General features: G+C 51.9%; 1 protein-coding gene across 1 annotated transcript in view; it reads right to left on the bottom strand.

The window, feature by feature from the left end:
- TTLL11 (tubulin tyrosine ligase like 11) overlaps positions 1-14,585 on the bottom strand; it is a 205,029-nt gene that overhangs the window by 28,213 nt on the left and 162,231 nt on the right. The window contains exon 7 of the mRNA XM_036261723.1: positions 8,732-8,983. Within this exon, the coding sequence (XP_036117616.1) occupies positions 8,732-8,983 (252 nt within the window). The remainder of the gene's footprint in view (positions 1-8,731; positions 8,984-14,585) is intronic.

Here is a 14,585-nt window from a genome sequence, read left to right as displayed (position 1 = left end):
TGCCGGAGACGGGAAGGGACGTGTCACTGCGGGCCCAAACCGGTCCTGCTCTGTCCTGCCTCCAGGCCCTCCCTTCCCACGGCTGGAACTAATGAAGGGTGGCGGCAGGGCATGGGGGAGAGAAGGCTGACAATGCATGCTGAGGTTAGATCATGTGGGCTCCTGTAATTTGGCTAATTAGGGTTTTAATGGGCTACAAGGATCAAGGACCTCAGAGAGGCAAATCTTGCGGCCAACCCGGATCTGCCACTTTGACGCTGCATGGCCCTGGTTAAGCAGTTTCCCCTTCCTGAGCCTCAGCGTCCTCATCTGTGACACAGGTGGCCTTCGTTCTGGTCATGGGAGCCAGCCTGTCCTACACGTCCAGGGTGGGTTTCTGTCTGCTGCAGGGAAACAGGAACTCCACGTTCCGAAGACACACCCTGCGCGTGTCCTCACCTTCGCCCCCACTAGGTCTGGAGAAGGGAGAACAGCTGGGCCCAGTTCCCTGCCAGCACCAGGGGGCTGACGGAGGCACGCTCAGGTGACCCCGTGGCAACAGCACGACCCAGTGCCTGCTGCAGCTCACCCTGCTGTGCAGAGTGAGCTGCCCCTGAAAATGCTCACCAGGAGTCCCTGGGACCAAGTCTGCAGACAGGGGCCCGGGCCTCTGTACTGCACTCGTCTTAGTTCAATACCTGAAGACTTCATATAGGCTCTGAGTCAGCCACAGTAAGCCCAAGACTCACAGAGAATGGCACAGGCTCCCGGTGCCCCTCTGTGTGGGCGGGGGGGGGGGGGCGCTTAATGCTTATTCCTGCTTTCAGGGGAGTCACCGGGAAAAGACGGGAGGAGGGAGGGGCAGGCCTCTGAGCTTCCGATGGCCCCCGGTTTAGGAGCAGAGAGGCCGGGTTTCAGGCCCATGGTGCGCCCTGTCCAAGTCACAGAGGGGTGTGTAGAATCCTTCTCCTCCCACCTTGTTGGTAGGGGGTCTGGAAATGTGGGGAGGCAGTCCAGCATACGGAAAAGAGCAAGGTTCGGGCATCTGACAGGCCAGAACTGAAACCCTGTGGTGTGGGCGATTTACTTAAACCTCCGAGCTGGTGTTTGCTGGTCTCCAAGTGAAGATAGTAGTATCCGCCCACTCGGCTGTTGTGAAGACGAGACGAGGAGCCGGCCTGGTGCCCAGAACCTGGTTGGTCCGTGACAACTGCTGGGTCCCTTCCCATCTCTCCTGTCTTTTCTCCTCTTTTCTCCCAGAAGTAGAACCTCCTCAGCTCCCGCAGAGGCTGCCTGAGGCCCATGCTCACCGAGTGGCCGTCCATTCCAGAGAAATGCCGCTCGTCGGTCAGCGTGGGGGCCAGGGCTGGGCTCCGGGCGGGCTGGGGGCAGCCCCCTGGCCTGGCCAGGGGCTCTGCCCCCCTGAAGGGATCGTGCTGTGAGGCGAGTCCCCACACTACTGGGTTTGCCTGGAAATCCTGAAGCCAGACCTCTGGGCTGGCCGTGCATCTGGCTGCACTACATTCAGTGCTGCTTTCCACTTTCCACATCCGTCACCCCAGCTAATGATAAAGCGGTTCTTTGATTTTCCATTTATCATCATCCCTTGTGTGAATTGCTCCCTTAGGAACCTGACAGGCCAGGGGTTGATTGGCAAACTGGTTTTGGGCATTTCGGAGGCCCCTCTCCAAACCCACGCAACCCCTCACGAGGGTGGCTGGAAGGGAGCCAGCGTGGCGCCTGGACCAGGCTGGTGCTCCCTCCACGCCAGCAGCTGGCTCTCCCCCCCCTTCCTTTCCTCCTGCCCCTTGTGTATTTCTCCAGCCGTCAATTCACATCCTGCTTCCTCCTGAGCCGGCTCCGTATTTCAATCGCCAGTCACCGTGGCAGACTTCAAAGCACATCAGCGCACAGTTATTGAGCCCCCGTAACAACATGTCAGTGGACGCAGAGCTCGTCATGTCCCCTGTCACCACGATGACTCTCTCTACCGGGTTCCGCCGAGGCGGGGCCCCCCCTCTCTCCCAAATTATTCCAACGACCTGCACGGCCCCTTTCCAAAGCTAATCCAGAAAGGCCAGGGTTTTCCCTAATTGTCGTATCCGCGTCTTCTGGGCTCCCCGCTCCCCCACAGGACAGGAGCTCTGCCGGCCTGCTCTGTGGGTTAATGGGGTATAAGGAGTGAAACTGAACTGACCACTGGTATATAGTTATTTTTTTTTCCTGACAGGTAGAAAATAGAAGTGTCAAACCTTTAGCAGGAGCCGTAATTTACCAAAAAGAATTCTCCATTTATCCCTTTTCCGCGGAAACCCATCCTCCCTCTTGTTGCCAGCAAGTACAGTTGTGGCAGCATCTGCTCCCCGTCGGGAGGGGTCCCCGCCGGCTGCAGCAGACAGGAAGTGCTATAAAAGAATTTTGATTCTGCCCTGGCCGGTTAGGCTCAGTGGTTAGAGTGTCGGCCTACTGTCCAGAAAGACCCGCTAAGGGCACGTACCTCGGTTGCAGTTTGTCCCTGGCCCTGGTTGGTCGTGTGGGTGGCAGCCACTCGATGTGTCCCTTCACGTCGATGTTTCTCTCTCTCTCTCTTCCTCTCTCTCCCTCCCACTCTATCTGAACAAAAAATGGAAAAATGTCCTCAGGTGAGAATAAAAAAAAGAATTTTGATTCTGTAGGGATTTGGGGGGTATCATGGGCATGCCATGCTTTTTCCTGCCTATTACCTCTGTGGGTCCTTAGAGCTACTCTATGAGGGAGGTATTCTTAGTCCCATTTCAGTGATGGGTAAGCTGAGACTCAGGAGAAGGGATGTGACTTGTCTGAAATTACACAACTGGGGGGTCACAGGCAGCTGTCCCCTGGAGGCTTGAGTAGTGGACTTGGGAGCTGTGGGGAGAAGTGGGAAGAACCTGGGCTTCAAGACGCAGAGGCTCAGGCAGGGCCCGGGAGAGCTGGAGCCCGCAGAGAGCCCTGTTGGAAATCTTTGGGGAAAAGGACAGGGTCACTGGGACACAGGTCCTCCCAGGTTTGTCCTTGTGGCTCTCAAACATTTTCAATACACATTCCAAAAGGGAAAGAGTCTGGGGGTCAAGACCTCGAATGATCTTTCACCCACCCGTCCCCGCAACACAGGAGGCATCCCGGGTCCAGTGGTGATGCAGAGCCGGGTCCGTCTCGGGCTCCGCTCTCGGAGGTGGAAGTGATCTTGGAGCCTGGTAGCCCTTAGTCACGGAGGACAGTTTCCCCTTATGCCCTGGGATGCAGGTCTTCAGATGACGAGAGGGTGGATTCTTCAGTAGAAGGGGAGTAAAAGCAATATGGTACCACGAGAAGCCAGAAAAATTCCCAACAAAAGGCAGCTAGACATGCACGTGGGGAAAATGAGCTGTGGAGTCTGAATCTTGAGTTCGCTGTGTGACCTTGACGCTCTCTGCGTCGACAGTGCCTCATTTATTCAACCGGAACCAAACTACTCACCAGACGGAACGCGCTGAGGACTAGCTCAGTGCCTGGCGTGTGTGGGGAAGCCACGATGCTCCGGCCTCCTCCGCAGAACCAGTTTGGAGAAATGTTTTGTTTCGTTTCGTTTTTTGAATCAAAGGAGTTTGGGCACATGTGATGGGAGAGACTCGCAAATCATTCAAGTTCATTAGGACCCTACGTACAGAAACATTTGGAACGATCATCCCTGTTCCCTCTCAACAACTACCATCTCGTGGGAAATCTAGACACCAACTTCCTCCACCCCATAAAATCCTGTTTATAGAATTTTTTGGTGTTCATCCTTCTCTGTGCAGAAAAGGAGCTTATTTTCCCTGGAGAGGTGTCTATAAGGTGAAAGCTAACAAATGATCAACATTTGTTTTTAAAAAAACAAACCGCCATCTAAACATCTAAGGGCTGGGGTGGGGATTCGATTCCGGTTTATAATGTATATAGTATTTTTTTTTTCTTTATTGATTTTTAGAGACAGAGGAAGGGAGAGGGAAAGATAGAAACATTGATGAGCGAGAACATCGATTGGCCGCCTCCTGCACGCCCCCCACTGGGGATCAGGCCCACAACCTGGGCATGTGCCCTGACTGGGAATCGAACCGGCGACCTCTTGGTGCATGGGTCAGTGCTCAACCACTGAGCCACACCGGCTGGGCTGTATCTGGTATTTCAAAGGCTTTGCTCTCCCTGCCATAGACTCACAATATTGCCAGAAAGAGATCATCACAGAACAGGGGTGTTCAAAGTTACCCCGGCCCCTCATGCTTCCGTTCCAGAACATTCTAACACACTATGTTGCCTCTCGGAGAATAAAATCCCCCACAGCTACCCATTATGAAGCCTATTCATATCTCCTTTTGAGGAAAAGGGGCGGAAGGGGAAAGAGGGAAAAGGGAAACCATTCTCTAATTTAAACGGAGACGGGGCAGAGGCCGCCCGGGGGGTGCGCAGGGATCTGCGAGAGGAACAGCCTGCCCGAAGCCCCCATACCTGGAAACCCGCCGGCTGTGGCAACTGTTCAGTCTCCAAGCCCTGGAGAGGAAGTGCGGCGCGTGCGAACCAAGGTCACGTCCGGAGGGAGGACACGCTTGGAAGCCGCGTTCTTCGTGAATTACCTGGGATGTCCCCCAAATCAATAACCGGGGCCAGGAGTAGAACAAACGTGCGTTTCCCTCAAAGGAAGCTGTCAGACTGAGGAATTGGATCATTCCTGTTTCTCAGAGAAAGAGAAGTCTCCACATCCCAGCAATTATTATGAAATAATAATAAAAAAGAGACAGAGAAAAGAGGCACTTAATTCATGGTGATAGTGCTACTGTTATGTGCCCCCGAGGAAACGCCACGAAGAGCTGGTTAGACCGAGTTAAGTCTAGACAAGGGACCGACAGTTCATTATTCCTTGTTTCCTGGTGGAAGAGAAAGATAGAAGAGGGCCGGCCCGGCATTAGCATAATTCACTCCTAAAGCTGCTGATGTGTGCAGCGGCATGGGAGACGGGCCCTGGAGATGAATTTGGCCAGCATGCTCGCTATTTTGTCCCCTCCAGTTCCCTTCGAGGAACTTAGAGAGAGAGAGAGGGTCGCGGAGATGAGGGGATGAGAGCCAGGTTCAGCCCCGGCCGGGTGTGGGGCTCTGAACGAAGGTCTGTCCAGCCAGCGTGCCTGCCTCCCAGGCGCTGCTCCGGAGAAGGGCCCTTGGTGCGATTTCACGTGTGGCATCAATATTATTAATTCATAATGGAGCGACATTTAAGCGAAGTGCAAAGGAGAGAGAGAGAACCGTTATTACCGAGAGAAAATGCTGGCTGTGGAATTTAGCTGGCAGGACTGAACATACGCAGATAAATCTGAACGCAGACAGTATCATCTTTTATGATGAAGTTGCTGTTGGGATCTCTTGGTACATTGGAAAGAAGAAAAGTCTATTAAGGGTCGTGCAGCGTTTTCTCTATTTCTTCCTGCATCTTAATGACTCAGGACATTTGCTGCTGGGGGTGGGAGTGGGGGTGGGAGGTGGAGGGAAGTCGGGGAGGGGCTTACTGTCCGGCAATCTGGGGCCTCTCTCCCACCTGAAGACACTGTGGTCCCTTTCCCCGGTCACTGTCACTCCCACTAACACAGGTTGGGAACGATGGCCACAGGGCCTAATAGTCTCTAACGTCACAAAATCGATGTTTCATGCAAATGCCCTTCATTAAGGAGAACAAAGGGGTGGAAAAGCATAAAGCTGATCACATAGAGACAGATTTGTAGCAATACTTCTGACATTACCCAGCCCCCGGCTGAGAGCATTTCAGGAATGTTCTTGGCTGGAACCCTTCCTGATCCTGTCTTCTCTTCAGGGCGCGGCATAGCCACAGCGGCCCCTCAATGCACCTTGGATTCTCACACGCAGGCCACCCACTGCTGGTCTCCACGGGCAGTCACGCTCTGATGGAACCCACATGGGGTTTTAAAACCATCTTCTGAATGGCCAACATTGATACACATGTATTGAAGTTTGACACAGAAATCAGTAGCTCTAGTTTCTCTTGAAAAATCAAAAGCTCTGGGGCTACTGGCCCAGCAGGGTCTTTCCCTCCCCAGCGTGAGCTCTCTAGGCTCCCAGCGGCTCCCTCCTCCTCCCAGATCCAGCCGTGGCGCTTGGACCTGCTTCCTGCCTGCTCCCGGAGGCAACTGAGATTGTGATTCTTATGGTACACTAGTTTTTCTAATCTCCCCTTCTCTCTTCCATTCTAGTAGAATTTTATTAGGAATAAAAAGGAAGCATTTCAGTTTCCACCACCAATTTAGCCTGGGAGATAAGTCTTTTCTCACTTCTGAACAGGAGCCATTCTCCAGCTCTCGCTGCTGCCTGGAAGGGATAGCCCCGCCTCCTCTAGGGGGCCTGCCTTGATTCCACCAGGCAGACGGAGGGTCCCCTATTCTGTCCCTATTCTGTCTGCTGCCTCGTGACTCTGCCAAAGGATTGCATTTCACTATTTGTTCCCTGTGTGTTGTCTGTTGGACTGAGAGCCCCCTGAAGGCAGGTGGGGTTCCATTATTTATCTCTGATCGTCCTGTGGCTACCGGGTGCTCAAGGGAAGTTGTTAGGTCAAACCTAACACGATCCTTTCGCACCAAGAGGTTGAGACAAAGCAGGTCTCCCAGGTCCAGGGTCTCCTGCAGCACCCAGACTTTTGTGGGTCTTGAATTGCCTCTTCTGTGCAGTGGTGCAGGGGCTGGGAAGGGCCCAGACAGCTCCTGCCTTTGCTCAGAAGGCCTGAGCCCCTGGATGTGTCATGCTGAGAGAAGAATGCTCACCCTCGTCACTCCCCGGGGTCCCTGCACACTCCCATGGCCTCAAGAACCCTCATGACTTGGGGCCTCTGTCACTGAGCTGTTTCCCTAGGTCCCAAGCTACAGTAACCACAAAGGGATGGAGATTTACACATTTTTCTCCTCTTCACTGTATTGGGAAAGCAGCATACACAGTCAGAAAAACTCTATTTCCCAGCTTCCCATGCAGTTGGCAGTGACCAAGAAGATAGATGGGATTGGAAGTCATTGAATACAGCTTCTGGAAAGCTTTGTAAAGGGGTCTAATTCATTTGGAAGAGGCTTTTTGTACATCCTTCCTTCTTCCTCCTTCCTACCTGGAACTTGGTCGTGATGGCTGGATTTTGAGCAGCCACCTTGTGACCACAAGGCAACTTTGCAGCTGGAAACTCATGCTTATGAAGGATGAGCAGAAAGGAAGAAAGTGGGGTGCTGATCACTTTCTGAAGTCATTAACCAGCCTTAGAAACCCCCACAGCCAAACTTCTGGTTGTATGATAGAAAGTTGATCACATCATCTAAACCATTTATAGGTGGGTATCCGTTAGTACATATCAAATGCAATTCCTAAATGAGCCAGAGGGTTATCACATTAGGTGGCATTCTCAGGGAAATCATAACATGTATCTGTTGACTTTCTTGCAAATTTCCACAGCCTAATGGAAATAATAATCCTCAGACTCCCATTTAACAAAAAGCTCCCTTGAACTGGGCACTGGGCCAAGTGTTTTATGATATATTACTTCCCAACCTCATAATAACCCTGCAAGGCAGGAGAGATTGTTCCCGTTTTACAGAAGAGGGAACTGAGACTCAGAGAAGACAAGGGACTTGTCCAAAGCCAACAGTAATGCACTTGGCTCTGAAGCCAGACCCCAAAGCCGGTGCTCTTCCGCTGGGCTTCCTTTTGCCCCTGACACTTACATAAGGCCCTTCTCAAACCCTCAGAGCAAATACTTCAGGGTTACTGAAAAGCCCAAATTCCTGCGGATGCTCCCGTTTACCATCCTCTCAGACCCCTCGGAGGGCTGGAGTTAGAGTTTATAAAATTCACTTAGAGAAAAGGGGGGCGAAATGGTTTCCGAGGCAAGGCTTCTAATTATTTGCGTTCGTGAATAAACCATGAAGCGTGTGACTTTGAGGTGCAAGGTAGAGAGAGGAAAACCAACGATGAGAAGAACAACGGCAGCACCAAATGCTGGCAGATGGTTCCTCCGAAGTGGACAACACTCTGCTGGGGGACAGGCAGCTTCACCCCGTTTCCTAGGACCAGTGAGGTTCAGAGATGGCCACTAACTTGCCCAAGGGTTACACAGCTAGTAAATGCTCCTGTACTGCTCCAAGTGCCCCACGGTCGAGGCAGATAGCAGATACTCAGGAGATTAAGTGGCAATGGCTTATTTTGTAGGCATCAGCAAGAATCTGTTGTATCTTTAAAATCATGCAAAATGTGTATTATACTCTATAATATAACCTTGTTATCTTTATAGTAGAGCAAACGGATTAAATTATTTATCGACTGAATTATTTAACTTTTCTCTCCTGAAATTGACGCGTTGGAAAGATGTGCCTTGTCTCTCTGCGGCGGCTTCATAACCGCGCCACACGCAGCCACGTGCTGTTGGGAGAACATCAGGCCAGTTTAAGAAGCACAGGCCTGTCTGAGTCCAGGGGGTAATTACTTATATGTGATTGAAGAACCTAGTTCAAGGCAGCACAGAATTGTTTTTTAACCACAGCATAGGATTGTGAAAGCTGTTACACTCATAACATTCACTAATTCATTCAACAGGTAAGACATTGGGCCAATCCAACCCCAGAGGGGCCACTGCCCCAGCACCTCAGACCCTCCCAGGAGCGATCGGGCAAATCAGACCAGCCAGATGTGGGGCTGGACCCCACCCCGTCCGAAGCCCACGCCGTGGGCTGGTCTCACTGACCTTATGAAGGTGCGAAAGCCGGTTGGTCCCAGCTTCGTTGTCCCCTTGATTCCCAGGAACCGGATAAACAGGTTTGCCATCCTGTCCACCAGGCGCAGGTAGTTGAACTGCTGGGCGTACTTGGGGAAGACCTGCTTGAGGCAGATGGAGGGCAGGTGGGCTTCGGGATTGAGGTTGCCTCCGGAGGTGATGGCCACATCACTGCTGGAAGGACCCTCCTTTCCGGCTAACGGGTTCTCCCGCTGCTGAGACCTGAAGCACACAGGAATTCGCGACTGAGCCAACCGGAGCGGGCTCTGCGGCAGACAGAGCACTTTCTCTCCCAGGTCCCCTTTTCCTTTGTTGTCCAGCAACCTCGGGAGGGGGGCATTGTCACCATTCCTACTGCACAGGCCAGAGAACTGACCTCAGCGAAGTCAGCTCACAGAGCTAGCGCGTGCCCAAGCCAGGACCTGAACCCAGGACAAGGCTAGGCCTGGAAACTTACATGTCCCCTGTTCTACCACCCTGGTTTCCCAACATGGACAACTTTACTGTACTCATGAGTCGAGAGAATACTCGATTACGGAGCAGTCTGGGCTTGATTTTAAATTCCCACTTATGGGTAGTAATTGAATAATTAAGAAATATAAAAATCTCATTGAGGGCTGGCAAGAAGCCATAGGCACAGTTCAGTGAACAATTTGCAAAGATACATCAGTTATCTGACTCAAGGAATAGGCACAATTACGTTTTCTGGCTGAACTATTTTCTTATTTGGAACTCAAACAAAACAAATGATTATAGTGTTGTGATTCCGTAGTCCGGGTGTTTTATTCTGAAATTATTCTGATATTCAAGAAAATGCCCAGCTAATAACTCTCAAGTATCTACCTCTCTCCTGGAATGTGTTTCTCACCTCCTGACCCACATTTCCAACTACCCCCACCCCATTCAACCTCCAGAAGGGCCCACAGGCACCTCTGACTGCAGCGATCACTGCCCCTCCCCCAAGCCCTCTGTTCCCGGCTCCTTGACCGTGTGGTCTGCCAGCCTCCAGCAGGAGGCACTGGAATGAACGCCAAGTCCTCGCCCTCTGCTCCGCAGCCAGTCCCACCTCCCGAGTGCTCCCTGACAGCTGCACTGTCACCTGGACCCGCAACAGGACCTCCCGCCTCCAGCCTTTGCCAGCCACAGACCCATCCTGCACACTGGCACCCGAGGTACCCTTCAAAGCAAACCTGGTCAGGTTGCCGGCTTTCTACAGCTCTTCAGGGACCCCGGAGAGCCTATAGGATGAAGTCATACTCCTCACTCTGGCGCTCAAGGCCATTCCCGATTTCTTCCCACCCTCCCATGTCCTGCCACTGCCCCAGACACAACATACCCTTCGAGGCCTTGAGCCCTCCCGCCCGCCCCACCCTCTGCGACACCCAGTGCCCTTCTGCCCACACTGCCTCTCTCTGCACTTGCAGCCCATCTCCCTTTCGTGTCTCCTGCTGCCCATAGCTCACCTGGGACCAGGTGTGACCCTTTCCCACCTGCGTGCCCCAGGGCCAGGTGTCACCCCTCCCCACCTGTGCATCCGTTCCTGAGACAGAGTCCTGAGCATGTTGAACATGGACAGTAAATACTGACCGACTGATTAACTGATCCAGAAAAATGAGGAGCGTGTCTCATGGTACTAAGCTCAACATCAAGGCTGCTTTGTACGCTTTCCTTTATGAAATGGCCTTGTCCCTGGTGCTCCCACGTCCAAGCCATCAGTCACCAGCTGGGCCAGCCCGGTATCTTTCTGGCTTGCCTCTGCCTTTGAGACCTTCCCCTGACCCTGGCTGCCCAACTCTCCTCTGCTCCACTTTCAAAACCAGCTCAGATGCCTCTCAGCCACGCTGACGACTCTCTTCCACGTCCCACTCCTGTCCCTGGGCCCTGCCTCCTTGTCCCCTGGTCAAGCTGCACTATATTTGCGAGCTCCTGGAAGGCGAGGACCACATCTTACTCAATCCTGTTTCTGTAGGATCTGGCGCATAGTAGGCGCTTGGGAGATGTTTCATAGAGTTTGCTGAAATGGGGAAAGTTTGATTCTAATAGCAAGATAAGCCTAAAATTTAAAAAATCCGGGTTGTGAACATGTGTGTCCCATAAGCTCTTTTAAATGGGAAAGGTGTCTGAGAGAGAAACACCATGCTTGACCACCCTCCAAAGTGGTCTTCTCTGCACACTGGTCCAAGGAGCCAGCCCCTAAGAGAGACCGGCTGATGCGAATACCAAGTCCTGTCCGTTCTGTTCATGGTTCTTCCGAGTGGGTCTTGATACCGGTCTCAAAGAAAGTCAGAGGGGTGACCAGGGCAGCATGGGTTCAACAGTGCGGCCATAGCCAGGTGGCCCCGTTGGCTGGAGCGTCATCCTTACACCAAAAGGTTGTGGGTTCAATTCCTGGTCAGGGCACATACCTAGGTTGCAGTTTTGATCCCCGGCCAGGGTGCCAGGGAGGCAACCAATGGATGTTTCTCTCTCACATTGATGTTTCTCTCTTTCTCTCTTCATTTCTCTCTCAAATCAATAAAAACATATCCTCAGGTGAGGATTAAAAAAAAAAAAGTTCAACAGTGCAGAAGGTTCCAGGGGAACAGTGCTCCCTCCTGCAAAGGGGGGCAGCCCGGTTCCTCCCGAGAAGCCCAGGTTCCTGGGGGGCGCAAGCTGGCTCCATCCTCATCTCCTTCAACTGGAGCTAGGAAATGAAACGTCCTCCTGTTAAGGTTACAGGAAGAAAGACGAGAAGAAGAAAGCGGCACTGTTACTGGCAGTTCACTCCTAAATGACTGGATGTGTGGCAATCGCCGACTTGCTAAGCACTCGTTAGGTTTTTGTTGAGGGGAAGGATTTGGAAATGTGCAGTGTGAATACACCCAGCGACCAGGAAAACAGCTCAGAGGACTCTTCAATCAACACAACTGTCCCCCGGCATGATCTCATCTGCCCTTCACACACCCCGTCCCATCCGGAGAAACCGAGGTGCAGCGGGGTGGGGCCCCCTGGGCCCTGGCTGACCCGGGTCCTAAATCCCTTCTTCCCACCGGTGCCCGCTCCGTTCCCCGCGGCCGCTCTGCAGCACCCTGGCTCCTGTCGGGAGTTGCGGGATGCTAAGTGCTGCCTTTACTGTGTGCTTTACATCGTTTTTATCGATTCCGATAGTAATTCATGCCCTTTGTAGACGACTTGAGAAATGTATAAAGGAATCAGAACCATTTGTAATCCCGCGAGTCAGGGATGAACAGTGCTAGCGTTTTGATTTATCTGTGAGTTAGGATCACATGACCCGCAGTGGAGATCCTCCTTGCATGTCGCAGGGGTCTTCCCGCAGCGCCGAGGGTGTTTTCAGGGGCGCCGGTTCTCACGGACGTGTCACCTGCCGCATTCGCCATCGCTCAGCTGGCCGTTCCCCTCGGGGACGAGAGCGTGTCCAGTGGCCTGCCTTCGACGACGCAGTCTGGTGGCCCGAGCGGTGTGCTCCTTCAGGGCGCAGCTAGGCCCTCGGAGATTGTCGTCCAATGACGCCGTCCATTTTCCTGTTATGTTCTAGTGTACACAACGCACACGCCGTTTTTAACCAAGTGTACAGTTCAGTACATTTAGCACCTCCACCATGTTGTGGAGCCCTCTCTAGTTGCAGAACATTTTCACAATGATGTCATTTTAGAGAAACCGTGATCCCAGGTAGATAGGGACACGAGCCGACGGGGCATTTAGCCGGCAGATCCTCCGGCGCAGGGGCCTTTGCTTGGGCTGCCCTGGTGATGGGACCCTAGCACCTCCAGGGGACCGCTTGGGTTTTTCTGACGGCATGTCAGAGGGTGTCTCCCGCCAGTGCCCGCAGCCTGATCCCACCTGCTCACACGTCTTTTGAGGGGCGCTGCACGTACTGGATGGGTGCCTTGTCCCTTCCTTCCTGCACCCCGGTTAATAACCTCAAAGTGAAAGGCCTTCCGAGCCACAGGTGTCGTGTTCATGGCTCACAGATTCAGGGGAAAGAGTTTCACTTGACTGGAAGAAGGCAGTAAAGATATAGCTGATACAGCGGTTAGAGCACTGTCCCACGGACCAAAGAGTCTCGGGTTCGATTCCAGTCAAGAGCACGTCCCTCAGTTGCAGTTCAGTCTCTGGCCTGGTCCGGGTCGACCAGGGCCTGTGGTCGATGTGTCCCTCTCACGTCTATGTTTCTCCCTCTTTCCCTCCCACTCTATCTGAAGATAAATGGAGCAATATCCTCGGATGAAAATTAAAAAAATAAAAAGACACAGCTGATATAGAAGAGGAACTAAAACAATGAGAAATAGTGTCTTTGCTGCAGGTAATTGTAGGTATCACATTGAGATCCAGGTTATCACAACTACTATAAAATCTTGTTTTTACTTAATAGCATTTTCATGGGAATGTCAGGTTTATGAAATAGAAGTGACTGGTAAAGAAAATATAAATCAAGCTTACCAGTCCTTTGGGGCAGTTTTTTTGTTTTTCTTTTTTCTTTATCCTCATTCGAGGATATTTTTGCATTTATCCTCAGATAGAGCAGGAGGGAGAGAGGGTAGAAGAGAGAGAGAGAAACATCGATGTGAGAGAGACACATCAACTGGTGGCCACCCACACAACCCCAGCTGGGGCCGGGGACAAACTGCAACCAAGGTATGTGCCCTTAGCAGGAACCGAACCCAGAACTCTCTAGTCCGTGGGCCGACGCTCCAACTGCTGAGCAAAACCGGCCAGGGCTGGGGTAGTTTTTTAAAATTAAATTTGGTGTATCCTTGATTCGTTAAAATAGGGGAAAGAACCCCAGAATGGTTTATTTATTATAGTTTTAAAATGAAATGGAATTATTTTTTATTAAAACTCTTGTGAAAAAACACCTCTCTCTATTTTGTCTGGCAAGCCTACTGTCAAAAACCACCAGTATTTACTGGGGTCCTAATTACATATATTTCAGGCATTGTGCCAGGCGACTTACCTGTGTCATCTCATTTGTTCATCATAACAATTCTATGAGGCAGGTAGGAGCCAGTCCCATTTCACAGATTAGGAATCTGAGCCCAGAGAACCTAACACATGCCCAACGTCACAAATCAATAGCAGAATCAGGATTTATACTTAGGGCTGTCTCACTAAACACTGTATGCTTCGTTCACTATATAATTCTTGTGCTAATTTGATTTAAGTCAAACCAGAGACTTTTCTTCTTTTGTGTAGAGCGGCATATGTTCTAGAAATTAACCACGGAGGAAGGCAGACAAAGCAAGGCAAAGTGGCTGATTCAGAGAAGGTGCTCGAATTCTCTCGGAGAAATAATTTCCATTTTTAGTTAAGCAACCTTCAATAATATATTAATTCATGAACCACTTCCCAAGCACTTACCTGTCCCAGGGGCCCAGGATACACAGTGAGATGCACAAAGTCCCTACCCAGTAGCACTCGACCAAGTGGGGAAAGACAAGCCCCACCTGTGAACCACCACCGAGGGGGATGGGAGTAGCCAGGGGAGTGTCCCGAGGTGGGACCCAGAGCCTGTGGAAGGAGCAGGCTTGCTGGGTCTTGGCGGGAGGTGGTATGCCCAACGAGAAACATGCAGGCATATGACTGAGTGCCCATGTGGGCCTGGGTCTTACAGGGTCTGGAAGATCAGACAAAGAATGAATCTGTCAGCGGTGTGGACCTTGGACCGCGGTGGGGGCTGGAGCATGTCAGGAAGCTATTGGAACACCTGTTGGTGATTCTGAAAGCGTGGTCGCTGGACCAGCAGCATCGGCGTCACCTGAGAGCTTGTTAGAAATGCACATTCTCAGCCGCACCCAGACCTGTGGACTCAGAGCCTGTGAGCAGG

This window comes from Molossus molossus, unplaced genomic scaffold (assembly GCF_014108415.1).
Source record: "Molossus molossus isolate mMolMol1 unplaced genomic scaffold, mMolMol1.p scaffold_m16_p_14, whole genome shotgun sequence".
Taxonomy (NCBI): Eukaryota; Metazoa; Chordata; class Mammalia; order Chiroptera; family Molossidae; genus Molossus; species Molossus molossus.
The sequence above is the reverse complement of the archived record's forward strand: the minus strand, read 5'-3'. Positions and strand labels throughout refer to the sequence as shown.